This window comes from Crocodylus siamensis, chromosome 1, assembly GCF_052110815.1.
Source record: "Crocodylus siamensis isolate JL-2025a chromosome 1, ASM5211081v1, whole genome shotgun sequence".
Taxonomy (NCBI): Eukaryota; Metazoa; Chordata; order Crocodylia; family Crocodylidae; genus Crocodylus; species Crocodylus siamensis.
Genome location: NC_143395.1, coordinates 377,117,916 through 377,134,257, shown reverse-complemented (window position 1 = coordinate 377,134,257; position 16,342 = coordinate 377,117,916). Strand labels below are relative to the sequence as shown.

Here is a 16,342-nt window from a genome sequence, read left to right as displayed (position 1 = left end):
TTTTAAAAAAAAAAAGCTCAGCACTCACTGGCTGCAGAGCATGTGGATGACAGCAGGCTGTCACTGCTGGCTGGGGCCAATGCCAGCACCCACGTCGGCTCAGCACAGCCCACATTGAGCGCTGGGAAGAACCCAGTGCTGGCTCTGGCCCCAGCTGGCAGTGGCAGCCTGCTGTCATCCCACAAGCAGATCTGGGGGCTCATGCCCCCCAGGAGGACTGCAGGGCTGTGCCAGACCCTTCCCGGTGGGAGCAGGCCCCGGAATCTGCATGCGGGATAACAGTAGGCTGCCACTGCCAGCAAGTGATAATAGTTTTGCTTTGAACAGTTTGAGGTACAGTTTCACACAAATTCCTGCACCCATCTCCTTGAAACCTGGCAGGCTTCGTGCCCTCAGAATGAGCTACTAGCCCTGCAATTTTCATCCAAATCAGGCAAGAAATGACAACGATATAGGCATTTTCATGATGCCCCATTATAGCCTATGGGCAAAAATTGAAATGCATTGAAAAGCATCAAAACAGTGAAACAGTTTTGACAAAACAAAACAGAACAGTGCTTCAAAACAGCAAAAAGAAACACTGTCCCTTAGAAGCAGCTAAATGGAAATCAAAACAAAATGGTGCTTTTTCGCACAGCCCTAGGCTAGAGCCCCCAAGGCCCTCCCAGTGCCACTGCCTGCAAAGGCACAGCGCAGCACTCCTGGCCCGGCCCCAACTCCTCCACCCGTCCCCGCCAGGTGAGGCACAGCTCTCCCAGCCTGGCTTGGCCCCTTCCCAGATGTGGCACCCCCCTGCCCACCCCACTCCCTCATGCACATGGCTCTCCCAACCCAACCCCATCCTGCCCTGTCTCTCTCCAGCCCCATTGGTCATGGGACCCCAGTTCCAGTTCCCAGGGAAGCAAATGTGAAAGCCGCAGTTTTAAACGTGGCGCCAAAAATGGGCACCGAGTTAAAACTGAGGCTTTCACTTCCCTGCTGATGAGGATCCTGGAGTCCACCTGTTCATTAATCCACCTATGGGGGAGAGGGGCAGATCAAGGCCCCTGAGGTGAGGGAGGGAGTGGGGCAGGGGCAAGGGTGGGTGGGGCCCCAGCCAGGCTGGGCCGGGGAAAGTTCAGAGCCGGGGTGACTCATCCAGGCACATGAGGGGGCTCCTGCTGCTGAGTGGGAGTGGGGTGGGCTGAGTGGGAGTGGGGCAGGCGGAGGCCTGGGGGGCCCATGCCCCCCAGATTTGTGTGCGGGGCAAGGCTGCTGCCACTGCGCATTTGGCTTTGTGCCTTAAGCCCCACTACAGCCATGCACAATGGCAGCCACCTTGCCCCATGCAAAGATCAGGGGGGCTTGGGGCAAAAGCCCAGGGCAAGGCATCTGCAGCAGAGCTCAAGGCACAAAGCCCAGTGTGCAGTGGCTTGCCCCACGCACAGATTGGGGAGGCACGTGCCCCCCGAGCCTCTGCCAGAGTACATGCAGCCGCAGGAGCTCCACCACAAACCTGGATGAGCCGCCCAGGCTCAAACCCTCCCCTGGCCCGGCCCAGTTGGGGCCCAACTCACCTAGGGGCAAGGGGTGCTGAGGGGGATCATCCCACTCCCCCCAGCCCAGCCCCAGTGGCAGGGGTCACGGCTCAGCCCAGCCATATGTGTCCCGCCGCTCCCCATCTGCATCTCGCCACTCCTGATCGTAGAGCCTCTGACAGTTGATATCAGTCTGGGGGGGGTTGGGCCGATATCAGTCTGTGGGGCTCTTAGGCTGAGCCTCCCAGACTGAGATCAACTATCAGAGGCTCTCCGATCAACCAGTCAATCACAATCAACTGGTTGGTGACCACTGTTCTAATCCAGGAAGTCAATGGAGTTAGTCACACATGTAAAGTTAAGCACAATGACATTTGTAAAGTTGAGATCCCTCGCTCCAAATATTTCAAAGTTTGGAGCTTTCATTCAAGTTCATCTCTGTATCATCTTATCATCTCCTACCATAACAGAAACCAGATATTCCACCTCTATGCCTAAAGAATGTGTGCTTCTGTGGTTGCCGATGCCCTACACCTTTAGCTAAGTAGTTTATTTGGGTAAATACAGTTTTTTGCCTATATTATAGTGATTGAATTCCTTCCATCTGTGCCTCCTCTCATTTCCCCAGGCTTCCAGCAAAAAAGAAATAAAAAGCTAGTCTGCTAATGTTATTTATTTTTTCTTCTAATTCAATTCTGAGTTTTACAGGTACCAGATTACTCAGTTCTTGACTAAGCTTTCTGGAGAGCTTGGAATAGAAATAGTGGAAAGACAAGAAGCTTCATGTTTCATTAATAAAACATACAGTTAGCCCAAGACTGTAATTTATTTTCTGTAGTTCATCTTCTTGGTAATATCATAACTACTTATTGTAATAAGACATTCTGAAATTGCTTTTGAACTATGCAAATTATATTTATGTATAACTGATTTGGTGCTGTTATTTTTGAAAAACAATCTCGCAATGTCTAATTATTTTTCACTTGCTTTTTCATAGCTACTGGAGAAAGGCCTTCCCAGCATGCAACAGTCCCTCTTGCAGATGATCTACAGTCTTCTTAGCTATGTGGACTTATCAGCCATTCCCGTTAAACAGTTTAACATGGAGGTTCTAAAGACCATTGAAAAATATGTGCAGGTATATACTATATCTTCTTAAAATATTAAGGTGTGTATGGAACAATAAGTCTTGTGATCTATAAAGCCTCCATGTAGAAACTTAATTCACCAAGGGGCTGAGGGGCAGCATTGCCACATGTAACTTTTAGTCACCCCGACACCTATTGGAATTCACAACCTCAAGCTTAGGCTCACTATAAAATGCATGGGAAGAGTAAGATACCTAAGAATGGGAGTCACTGAAGACAACACATTTAGGAATCTGCCTAAATTAAGTAGTAAGAAATGCCAGGAGAAGCATGGGTTTTAAACCCCATTTCTCAAAGAGAGTTGTTAACCCTAGGCTGGAGGAAAAAAACACTTACCTATCTTCAATACAACCATAAGCCTTCTCTTGGACTTAGCCATCTAAGCCAAGCCAACCCTTAACGCATAACAAGTTTGTGATGTCGCAAGTGCCCTGATTCCTAGCAGGGCAGTCACCTGTGAGACCTGGCTTGAAATCACTCCTGTCTGAAGTAAAAAGCAGCTCTTCTCCTTCCTCTGTCTGGTTACTGGTGTTCTGGGTTGGGTGTTAATCCTTGCTATTGAAGTTGTTCCATATTGCATAAATGGATATTCATTTAAATATAAATATAATTTAAATATAAATGGATATTGGGTCAAATAAAGGGCCTCTGTAGCTTAGTGGCAAGGGCCCTCAATCAGGATGTGGGTCTCAGGTTGCAGTCTTGGCTTACAATCAAGCAGAGTGGGAATTTGAGCCTGAGTTTCTCATGTCCCAGTTAAGTACTTAAAAATTCAGTTGTAAGGCATAAGCCACTTATACACACATTTTGTTTGGGGGTAGATGTACTCAGAACACACCTAATGGATTCGGCCTCAGGGTTTTGACAGGGATCCTCAGGTGGCAGGGATCCTGGTTTTTAAATCCTGCTATGACATAGGTATAAGACAGGCCCTGAGCAGCTCCACGCTGTCAAGGCTTTGGCAGTTCTGCATATACCAGAGAGAGAAATTTAGGCACTGGGGGACACTACTAATGGAAACTTAGTCTCTTAAAGAATAAAGATGTTGTCTGCTTTAGAGGCCTAGCATGCATGCAAGCAAGCTTGCCTACAGCTCCCTAATGCCTGTTCTATGTGGTCTGCCTCCTAAGCCAGAATTGGTGTGTCCATGTCTGTGTGATGCTATGGGTTGGTTAATTGGCGTTGTCACTCAGCAGTGCTAATAAGACTGCTGAAATGCTGCATGTATTAAACTATGCTGATGCCAATTTAGGCAGCCTAATAGACCAAAACAGCTACCAGGCATGGTAAGCTTACTATGTAGACATAGCCTTAGGAACCTCTAAGGTTAGGTAGGGATTTTGAGGTGATTTTAAAATGACTGTATTTACTCGAATGTAAAACAACCCTGAATTTAAAATGGCCCCCAAATAATTAGATTCTATACATGGAAAACATATGAATTTGTTATAATTTTCCACATATAGAATCTAATTGTTGAAGGGTTGTCTTTGATTCATAACTCCCACCGCTGTAGCAGTGCCAGCAAGTGTGGAGAGTTCAAGCAGTTTGCCCACTTTGTGTGTCTGCCCCCCCCACCCCCTTGCAGCCACTGCTCCCCTCCTCACCCAGCCTCTGCTCCATGCTGGCAGGCTCCATTCCCATTCTAGCCTGGGACACTGAACATGACCCGAGCACAGCCTCCATAGAAGCTGTAGACACGGTGTGCCACTGCTACAGGGCTGGGCTGGGGCTGTGCTCAGTGTCCCAGGCTGTAGCATGGATGGAGCCTGTTGGCACAAAGCAAAGGTAAAAGGGGAGGGATAGGGGCAGGCAGGGAAGCAGAGACTACATGGGGAGGGGCAGCTTAGGTAGAATAAAACCTCATCTTAGACTTGAGTAATTGTTGTAGATCCCTAAAGTGGGAATTAAGTCCTAGGCTCTTTTGTAGATTCACCCCTGGGAAATGACCACCCTGATATACAACATCTGATCCTGTATACCTCTCTCTTTCACTACAGCTGAGACCAGGGGCATAAAAGTAAGGTACTTCAAGTGAAAGAATTCACATTTTGATTGTGCTGTACCATGTGAATATCTTTGCTGTCCACAACCAATAATAATAATAATGCATCTAATTTCAAATAAATACACTCTTACACCTTGGAGAATATATCTTCCTGACCTGGCTAGTAGTTAATTCATGCTCCATAGTATAAGAGTTGATTGCAGTCTTTATTCTTTGTGTTGAACTGTGGAAGTTATTCATATAAATGTTCATTCCTTTTAGCATAGTATTTTTGTTCTGCAAGCATCATCACTAGAACTAGAAGTGGATTGAATAGCAAAATGTATGAAGTGTTTAATGCATATAATAAACTGGCTATTATATGATTTTAATGTATGTGAATTCTTACTTCAAATTGTTTTTGTAAATATCCTATGTTTCCAGAGCGTTCACTGGAGGGAAGCCTTAAATATCTTGAAGTTGGTTGTTTCTCGCTCTGCCAGCCTGGTTTTACCTTCCTATCAACACAGTGATCTTTCAAAAATGGAAATACATCGAGTGTGGACCAGTGCATCCAAGGAACTACCAGGGAAAACTTTGGAGTTTCATTTTGATATTTCAGAGGTGGTGCCTACAATTAATGAACTTAAGCTACTTAAAACCATAACTTTCCTCTGTTGTCTAGTAGACAGGTTTTAATTCTATGAGAGTTAAGGAAGTATGAAAGCAGAGATAATCGCACAAAAACATCATATTAAAAGCTTTAGTTTAGGTCCAAAATTAAACTTTAATAATCCATTTGGGATGTCTCCATCTGGAATTCCTAGAATTTATTTTAATAGTCCAGTCGTATCCAACCTAATCGTTCCTTAAGTATAAGGAAAAATAGATATAATGCATTTTTGTGCCTGTATTACAGTTGGCAGCGCTAGTACATGACTTAATTTAAGTATAATTAATTAAAAAGTACAAAAATATGTTATCTAAGTTTGTTACACTGTAAACATATCCTTTGACAGCAGATTTGCACCTTGAGCCTACAGACAGTGAAACACCATCTTAATGTTATACAACTGAGTAGTCCCATTGGTTTTAAGGGGCCACTTGCCTGACTGGAGTTAAGCAAGTGTTTGCATGATTGGAGGGTTTTTCTTGCAATAGCTACTGAGAAATAAAGTTTTAAAAAAATCCTACCATAAAAGGAAATCACTATTTTTCTCATGGTTTATGACCTCAGTTCTACAAGGTACTGACCACCACCCCTAATCTAGTCAAACATTTCAGTATGTGCTTAAATGTTCTGCTGGAGTGGGGTCAGGACAAACCTGTAAAACAACAGCTGTGAGAAATCCAAAGTTTAAGTAAGTGTACTTAACATTTGTTTTCTTCATTTCTTCTGCTGCAGACTAGCTTTTCAGTTGCTTATGACTGCTCACATATTATAGGTGGGGGGACAGGCATGAGAAAGATAAGTTAAGAACAAATTTTGGAAGAAATATACATGTAGAAACTTACATAGTGTTTGCAAACAAAGGAGAACAAAAAGATTGGCACACAAAAATTTGCCTGCCTTCAGAGTGCATCAATTGCTAAAGCAAGGGTCAGCAAGAATTTTGGGCAGAGTACCAAAAACATCTGCAACTTTGACTTGTACAATGTTGGCGTGCCAGAGGCAGACAGTGTGGGGAGCCACAAGGGGCCTGATCCTTGTGGCCGCACAGCCCTGGCCCTGGTCCCTTCCCCACTATCTGCCCCAAGGTCTGCGTGCCAAACAAAATGCCTGTGTGTGCCATGCTGTGGCACCTCTGCCAGGGGTTGCCTACCCCTGTGTTAAAGGGGTGCATTTATAAGCTCATTAACATTCTCGTATGGAATGTAATTTAGTTCTCTCTTACTTAAGACTCCAATAATTGGGAGACGATATGATGAACTTCAGAGTTCTTCTGGACGAGATGGTAAACCCAGGGCAATGGCTGTCACTCGAAGCGCTTCATCAACCTCATCAGGTTCTAATTCCAACGTCCTTGTTCCTGTGAGCTGGAAAAGGCCTCAGTACTCTCAGGTAGACTTCTCTTCCAGCTCTGGTTATGAAAAAAAATCCCAAAGCCGTGCTCCTGAATACAGAATAATATTGCACTGTTGGCTTTTGTTAACTACCAGCTTGAGTAAAATAAAAAGATATATATACAGAATGTATATATTTGTTGCTCTTTTTAACATATCAAATTTAAAATGAGAAAGGCACCAGTCTTGTGCCTGTGCATGTCATTAAATGTACTCCAGTGAATAGTTCCACTTAGAATAGAATTCACAAGCTTGGCTTTAATTTTTAAGTACCAAAAAAATTGGATGCTGCTTTTTATACATTTTTAGATCAGCTCTCTATAGAAGAAAATAATGTCTTTACAATTAAACTGTTCACCAGTGTTTCCTCATTTAGAATTATTAGCCTCTTTGGGTACTCTCTTCAGGAGGATGGATAGATAAGGAAATGATACTACTACTAAACCCTTTTCTTTTCCTTTTAGAAAAGAACAAAAGAAAAGCTGGTACATGTCCTTTCTCTCTGTGGCCAGGAAGTAGGGCTGAGTAAAAACCCTTCAGTAAGTCTTGGCATATTGACCACTTCTTATTGTCATGGATTTTTTGTGTGTCATTAATTATAAATGCAAAGGGTGTTATTTCCCAGAATCGCTGAGCTGATTTATTGTTCCATGTAACACAATCACCATCAAAGGTAACATTAACTGGTAAATTCTCAGTAGAAAAGACAGCAACTGAATGAGCTGTAGTGTGAGTAACCCCTCACTTCCATATGCAATTCCTTGAGAATAGGGTTGCAAAGAATTTGTTGGGACAGTGACGCTATGGCTGTGAAAGTTAGACCTGTTCTATGGATGGAAGATTTGGGTTTCCAGGACTTCTAAGCTAACTCTTTCCAACAGCACTAAATAAAATTACAGGGGGGAAATGAGGTTTAGGGCCCTGATTTCTTTATTAGATAATTATTCCAATATTAGTCTTTGAGGGAATGAATATTGTCTCATGTAGTAAATGTTCAAAAGACCATTCCATTTTTTTTTTATTTAGAGAGGTTTTTTTATTTCAAAGGAAAGATTTGTATTTATCATCTTAAAATAATGATTAAATATTTATAGAAATGTACAAACCTTGAATGCTTTTTGATAGGAAATTAATATTTAAATCTTGCTAGTGTAGACAGATTCTTAGTTTGAGTAAAACTGGTGCCATAAAACAAATAGTTTTTCTCTAATCTACAGTTACAGTTACTTTCTGGTAAGAAAGGAAAAGCTACTGCTGCACAAATTAGTCTGTTTTTGTTTTGGTTTGGTTTGTTTTTTTGCTACTCTCTCCACGGTCTTAAGCATATTTAACTAGAAGTTTTCTGGTAAAAGTATTAACTTATCCCCTCAACAATCTCCTCTGCACTGAGATGTTTGAATATCATTCCCATAAATGTATATAAACATTTAGGCAACATCAGTCTGTAACCATTAGGAGGTAGCAGTTATTTTCTTGGACACGTTCCTGCAGTGTGAAGTTACGTCTTTGTTCAAGTTTAATCTGAAGGCACCTGTCCAACATAAATAATAAAAGAGCGTTCTAAAAATATCAGCTGAAGGAATTAGGTGTGTACTGGAAACAGAGTCTTCTGAATAACCAATTACAGCTTTTACTAAGAAACAACCAGAGGGAACAGTTTCTCAAAAGAGAAATCCTTTGAATTGCAGGTTATTTTTTCTTCGTGTGGTGATTTGGATCTGATTGAGCACCAGACAAGCTTGGTGTCCTCAGAAGACGGAACAAGAGAACAAGAGAACATGGATGATTCAAACAGTGAACAACAGTTCAGAGTCTTTAGGGACTTCGATTTCCTTGATGTTGAACTGGAAGATGGGGAGGTATGGTATACTCTCTCTGAAATGGCTTTGCTTAAACGTTTCTCTGGGTAAAATATAATTTGACATTCTTACCACTAAATAATGAACTCTTTAAAACAAAAATAACTATGACTGTAAACTCAATCTTTAGTTGGGTTATTTATAATTGTCAGATACTGTTATTGCAGTAGCATAACATTTTTAGTGAGTTACCACGCCCTTCCTCTCTGACTCCACTTCAAGATATGATGCAAAATTATTACTGAAAGGCAAAGCTGAAGCTTTAGCAACAATACAGATATCAAGTTTCTCTAATTTTAAAGTGGCTGAAGATCACAAATCATTAATATAATACATGTGTAGACTTTAAATATTAGACCATAAAACAAAATTGTTTTAAAATTAGTTCCTTCTTCAATAACCTCCCAAAACTTGAATTCCAATTCTTAGGTTCTGTCTACTCCCACAACAGTTAATGAAATCACCAACACTTAAAGGTAGACAGCCTCTCCTCTCTTTAGGTGTTAATGATTTCATCCGGTCTTGCAGGAGTAAAACAGAACCCTGAGGGCCTGACATCAGGTCTTGGCAGGTGAAGTCTGTCAGTTAATCTTTAATTACAACTGCTACAAAGGAAATGCAATTAAGTGTGCATCATACAGTTGAGGGACAGAGTTGTTGGGCTGTGGAATTTTTTAAAATCGTTAAACTGTTAAACAAGTCTGTATCAATGGTGAATAGTTCTTAAGTTGGACAGAAATGAACAAGAAGTTCATATCCAATGTGAGATATCTCACATTGTTAAAAATCCAGGTACGTGCATTTAAAATGCAAACCTTTGACCAACCTGATAGCTCAGCAGGTCTGTCTTGCCACAGTGGAGATGCAGATTGGATATGAATTTGCTCAGACATCACTCTTAGCCTTGAGAAGAAATGTGTGCAGCAGAGTTCACCTGCACCCCCACCACTGGTCATTACTAGGAGCAGAGAGGCAGTCCAACATTCCCATTACTAGGAGTAGTCAGATGATATATCTGCAAACTTTTCTTTCCACTGATGAGATAGAAGAGAGATTTCATGAGGCCTCTCTCCTTCCCTATTTTCCAAGCTGGTTGTTTTGTCATACTCTCCACGTCAGAATGTTGTTGTTATGATTGGCAGCCTCTACCCAAAGTGGTCCCTCAACTGGAAAAGCAAGGGTTTTGATTTGCAAGGGTTGAAGTATGTGGACAGAGCTGTTTGGGGAAACTTTCACACACCAGATAATTATAACAGTAATTTCCTTTTGTCTTTAAAAAATGGTTGCGGTTGTTATATATTCATTTACAATATAGTCATAATTTATAACCCTATTTTATAACCCTATTTGGATGTTGATTTTGTTGGATCAATTATCAGAATGATAAAATAGCACAAGAATCATGCAAACAGGATTACTCCTTATTCACTGGCTGAAAATTAAGGGAATTATTTCTTCCCTTCAGCTACTAAAATCAGATGGTAGAAGAAAGGTTCAGTATTTAGCCAGAGCCAAGATTTAAAAGGTATACAAGACAGCAAACCAACTAGCAACCTCTTACTACTATGCAGGAGTAGTAGCATTAATCAAGATTAGAAGGCCTTCAACTAGATTGGTGCTCCTTAAACCTGGCACAGGCTCATCCCTGTCCCAGAATTTAGGCCCTGATTCTGAAAAGATTTGACAATATGTTTAATTTCAGGACTGAGGCTAAATTAGGTAATATCAAATACAAGAATGGGGTAAATGGCTGTAACATAAAACCAGCCAATCATGCTTGGTTGAGGTGTGCAACATACCTTGTAGTGGTAATTCATTGTAATTTAAAAAGTTAATACTCTAAAACAGATTAATTCCTATTACTGAGTTAGGCCTCATCATAGGGAAGACTTTCAATGACCTTACCACTGACCATACCAAATATGTAACAGTTATGGAGTCAGGTAGAAATGGAGAATAAATTTCCTGGAGTGACTAGTTCCTCCTTTCTGGGAGTAATCTCCACTGCAGATTTATATGTTTTGGCTTTCCCAGAATTGAACTGCTGATGATAGAGCTTTCTCTTTCTTAATCTTTAATTTTAAACCTATATTTTGGTGCCCTTGGAGCAAGTATCCAACTTCTCTGTTTTTACATAGAATGAAAACTAAAAATACATTTAACAAAAACCTCAAACACTATATGAAAAGCCTCATACCTCAGACTTTGTAGGCCAAAATCTAACCCAGACTAAATTAATCCCTGGAAATCATTTGAACGATGGCAGCATCACTGAACAATCTAATGTATGTTCTGTTACTAAACTTTCCACTCTTTTGACATACTGTAAATCTAACATTTTGAAAAAATTCAGCCCTGCTGTGCAAGGTCATTTCTCTATGACTTCATCATACCACTGGCATCAGGTCTGAATTTGATATGCATAAATATGAATAAAACAGTGTTGGGAAGCTCAGAGTGGCACAAACGCAAGCATCTATTTTGGAAACACTTACAATATGAACAGGTCGATACTGAGTGCATCATTCCCAGGTCACAAGATGTGAATGTTTGCTATTTAATAAAGAGGTCAAAACACATGATACAATATTTTTTTAAAATTCAAGGTAGGACAGTAGATTATCTGATGGCATTATTTACTATTGTAGGACAAATGTTTTAAGTCTATGGAATCTTTAATACAGTAATTTTAAATAGACTTTTTTATTTGTTTTTCTATCTATTATATCTGCTATCCAGGAACTTCAGGTAAGATAAAGTTATTTGAACTCAGATGTGCTAGTAGATGCTATGCATTATTGCAAATGTTTATATAAAAGAATATCACAGCTTTTTTTTCTCTTTTGGAGAGAGCGAGTTGGGGGGAGGGGAGCGAAAGAATGTGAAGTAGAGTGTTTCTTTTGCTGGCCTACTCTAGAAATACTTCAGACAGCTAGAAAGATTGATTTTTAAATCATTAAATTAATTTGGGTTGAATTTTTATATGAATGTGATTTTTTGTGTTTTTAAAATAACTTTTTCAAAAAACTAATTGATTTTAGGCAAAATTCACTCACTTTTTATTTTATGTTTTACAAAATAACCAGTTGTCTTTCTAAATAATTTCAGTACACAACTAGAACACAGAAACTAAAAAACTTAAAATTAATGTCTCATTAAGAATATAATAAAATACAACAAAGTTGTAGCATTTGTTCAGTGTTAAGTAACTGACCATTCTTAATTTCCACACTGAAGTTCATGTGGTACCTTTGTTCCTATTAGTATGCTAGTAAAACTGAAATATGCAGCCTCTGTTATGTCCTTCAATAGTCCAAATTTCTCCCTAAATGAAAAACAATTTTGCTGGCTTTGTATTTCTATAATACTGTAAAACTATTCATGCTTAACTGCTCACATGACCTGTCAATCAAATTTATTGCAATAAAACAAGTTGTAAGAGTCAAATTAATAGGGCTGTGTGAAACAGCACCATTTCATTTCGACTTCTGTTTTGCCGTTTTGAAGGGACAGAGTTTCATTTCATTTTGAAACACCGTTCCATTTCATTTTGTCAAAACTGTTTTGCTGTTTTGACACGTTTCGATGTTTCTCCCATAGGCTGTAATGGGGAATCATGAAACTGCCTATAACTTTATCGTTTCTTTCCTGATTCAAACGAAAACACAAAGCTGAGGCCACAAAGCCTGTCAAGTTTCAAGGAGATAGGTGCAGCGGTTTCTGGGAAACTGCATCTCAAATTCTTGAAAGCAAAACTCGTGTTACTTGTAAGTGTGAAGGCACAGGAGGGTGAAAACAGCTGGCATGGTAGCATGTTATGAGGCCATGAAGCCTGCCAGGTTTCAAGGAGATAGGTGAAGAGGTTTCTGGGAAACTGCACCTCAAGCTGTTGACAAGCAAAACTCGTGACCTGTGACTTCGTGTATGTGCTAAGGCACACCCTCACCAGTGCTGGGACCCCAGAGCACTGGGATTGGAAGGGACCTCAGGGAAGGATCACAGTCACTGCCCAGCTACATAGTCAATGTCAGAGCAGCCCTTCCCCCCACTTCCCCCTCCCTCTCCTTACTTTCTGTTTCCCTGCAAGCAAGCACAGCTTCAGCTTCAAAATTCAGAACATTTCAAAAGTTTCAAAATGTTTGGACTCCCTCATTTCATTTTGAGGCTGTTTTGAAGCCTTTCATTTTGTTTCAATTTTGTTGTTTTGAACTCGAAACAAGTCAAAACACCATCATAACGAAACAGCTGGCAAAATTTCACACAGCCTATGAGGTAAGGTGTGCTTTTTTTGCAGGATTGGGGCCTAAATCTGTAACCTTTCAACTTCATGTAAAAAATTGAAACAACACAAGAACTTAGTACAAGATAGCAAACAGCAGCAACAATGTTGCCTGTCTGTTTCTAGTAACAGCCACACTGGGCTAGGTGCTGTAGAAACAAATAAAAAATGGCCTCTGTCCCAAAAACCTTATGCTCCAGACAAAAGCATATTGAAATTCTGTATATTCTCAGATTACTAGGGCATAGCTAGTTTAAATGCACAACATTTATGTTTAGGTACCATGCTATTTGTATTTAAAGTTAGTTATAACTTGTCAACCAAGCAAAGTGAATTCTTGTCTGAATAAGGTTAGTGTGATTCCTGTGAGCTTGTTGGGGAGACAACATTGATCCTCCTGGTAAAGAGTCCTGGGGGTTCTGTTCCCTTTTATTTAAACACAGAAGTCCCAATTTCAGTATACATTGTAGTCATGGTTAGAGTGCATGCAGAGCGGATCTAACCCAACTACTAAATAATTATGATTGTTAGGGTCTCCTGTAACATCTTGCCATGTTTTAGGGGTTGAAATGGCTGATTTTCATTGGAATGACTTGTGTTCATTACTAGTATCTTTACAGTATAGGTGAATTCTCTTTAACTGCAAGTAGAGAAGAATAGCCTCTCATAGCAATCCTTCTCCCTTGATAATTTTGATTGTTTTTTTTCAACAATTTTTTTTTTATGATGCAGAAATCCTGCCATATTATACATATGCCAGCTACTCACTGAATTCAGTGCCAGTTTGTATTTATTGACAAGATCAGGCCCTCCCAGTTACTTTATGAATATTTCACCTTTTCTGCTATCCTCCTCTCATGCATCTATAGTTTCTTTTCCTTTGTTGTATTTCCTTTCACTCTGTCTTCCCCACTTTTTGCTTATTACATTTACCATGCATTGCCTTCCATTTTATTTCTCATCCTTTTGCCCCAGTCTTTCTTCCTTGAGCAATTTCAAGGAGGATTAGCACCAGAAAAAATTACTGTCAAACTTCTGTTGTACCAGCTGCCAAGTAAAACCAGTAGAAATTTGACTAGCATTTGGCATCATGAGAACAAGCATGAAACCAGTGTATTTTCTGAGAGACAACTGGTGTCTTGTGGAGATGTTCCACTGATGCAGTTGCTTGTGGCTTTCATGTTGGGATGAAAAGCAATTAACTAAAATATACAAATAGTAGAAAAATCTAAAATAGTTTTTTACAATTCCAGGAGACAAACTTTCTTACTCATTGAATGTGGTTTCTCTTCTTTTCTAATGATGACCTCTGGATCCTAACTCCAAATATGAAAATTAAAATATTCTTCTAACACTGTATCTAACTCCCTGGCTTCATTGTCAGTTTGCTGTTGACTCCAGAGGATCAACCAAATTTTTCACTTGACATAGCTACTAGAGCTGTATACATCCTTCCTTGTTTTTATTTTCCTCTGTCTTCAGTCCTGAAGGGCTAGTTCACTTTGCTGTGCGGAGCTTTTCTGCTCAGCATTGATCTGTTAAATTTCTTTTCATTAAAAAGCATAGATCCAAAATGATGTAATGATTGATTTAAAATAAGTTTGCCACCTGAATTCATTGCTGCTTATACACTTCTTGACCTCTTTTTAGTAAAGCAGTGGTATAAAACTCAATGGGACTATTTCTTTGCCTAAAGTTGCTTAACTAGCTTGATGAAAAAAGGCCTATTATGTAGGGTTTTATTCTGCATGGATGCAGCCTAATTGGTTCCTATAAAATGCTTCATCTGTAACACCTAATTTTTTTAGGATTTTTTTTTTCTTCTAGAGTACTGATTTAAAATGAAATTTGTGAACTGTAAAAAATAATTCTCCTCTATAATTTTTTTCATGTTGATGTGTTATAAGGGCCTTTTAAGTAAGGGTGAAAAGTATGTAGTCTTGGGGCCTTCCATTGGGTTTACATGGGTGGACACTTGTACTTGTGGAAGGCCCTTGTCATTCCAGAGGGCCTGCGCAAAGAAATTAAGTTATGCTTATGTTTAAGCGTTGACAGGAACAGCCCCTAACTTGATCACAGATTAGTGAAATGGTCTATCTGCAAAGCACTGGTAATGCATAAAGTAAATAATGGAAAATAGTTTTAATTCCTTTCATTTGCAAGTTTTCCCAGTTCTGAAAATAATTATGCATAACGCTTAAAATTAACTCATGTTTATATAATTGTGTATAGGATCAGAACCTAAAGTAAGTATTGGATGTTCAGACAGAAACTGGATTTCCAAGCTGCCTGTGTCCTTTTAAAAAGTGGAATCTAATTCCAAACTAGTCCTCTTACTGTTGGGGGAAAACAATCAGTCTTAGACCTAAAATAAAAGTAAAAAAGCTGTGCTGCTTTAGCTATTGCGTTATGCATGCTGTCTTAAGAGCTGCATTCAAATATACTTTAACTCTGCTTTTCATTATTGTGTTCATATATGTAATACAGAGACTCTAAAATCTTTAACATATGGTTTGCTATGGAAATATTGCTATAAAGATATAACAAATTTTTGTTCCTAATGTTTTAAAATAACATGGGAAAAATCTTTTCAGGTTGCTTTTATTTTTTTTATCTAGCCTACCACTGTTTCATTGATACTGAGATTTACATAGACATGCTTATGAAAATATAAAAGTATTTTTTTAACTAGTTAAAGCATGAAAAAATACTTAATATTCAAATAATGAATACCCATTTAACTTTCATTTCCATGCTTATGCTCTTACTTCCAGATGAAATCTTAAAAAATGTCAAAAGTTCCAGCATACTTTGTTGCTTAAAATTGCATTCATATTGGAATTGTACTATATAGCCTGTCAAAACAATTCTTCTGTTAAATTAGAACAAATTATAAAATTACTTTCCAAACCACTAATATGATGACAAGGAAAGCAAACTAATCTGTGTATGGTTTCAGGGTGAGAGTATGGACAATTTCAACTGGGGAGTGCGCAGACGTTCTCTAGATAGTCTGGACAAGTGTGATATGCAGCTTCTGGAGGAAAGCCAGCTCTCAGGAAGTACACCCAGTCTAAATAAAATGAACCATGAGGACTCTGATGAGTCATCAGAGGAGGAGGACCTAACAACAAGCCAAATCTTGGAACACTCAGACCTTGTAAGTTGTTCAATTATAGATTATAAATAGCACTTTTTAATAAACTGACTTTTTACATTTCTCTTGCCTACATGGAACCTGGTCAGCTGGAACTGCAGAACAAGTTTCAGGTTTCTGAATGCCTCCTTGCTGTTTGCTTTGCCTTCAGTTGCAAATGTAAAAAAAAGTTTGATTCAAGTTCTAAACACAGGAAACGTCAAATCTGATAAGTAGCACTTTTTCAGTGAGCTATTGTATCCCAGATTTGTGTAAGTGGCTGATGTGAAATTCTTTGGGTATGCAAAATTTAGAAAATGTAGCAAGGTTCCATTTTTGTGAGCAGCATTAG

The 16,342-nt window shown here is 39.5% G+C and overlaps 1 protein-coding gene across 4 annotated transcripts in view; it reads left to right on the top strand.

The window, feature by feature from the left end:
* Positions 1-16,342, top strand: part of FRY (FRY microtubule binding protein) — a 447,808-nt gene that overhangs the window by 387,305 nt on the left and 44,161 nt on the right. For all 4 annotated transcript variants that reach the window (XM_090027939.1, XM_090027923.1, XM_090027916.1 and 1 more), the window contains 6 exons: positions 2,515-2,655; positions 5,097-5,276; positions 6,553-6,714; positions 7,181-7,255; positions 8,405-8,575; positions 15,814-16,014. In XM_090027939.1, coding sequence (XP_089884065.1) covers positions 2,515-2,655; positions 5,097-5,276; positions 6,553-6,714; positions 7,181-7,255; positions 8,405-8,575; positions 15,814-16,014 — 930 coding nt within the window. The remainder of the gene's footprint in view (positions 1-2,514; positions 2,656-5,096; positions 5,277-6,552; positions 6,715-7,180; positions 7,256-8,404; positions 8,576-15,813; positions 16,015-16,342) is intronic.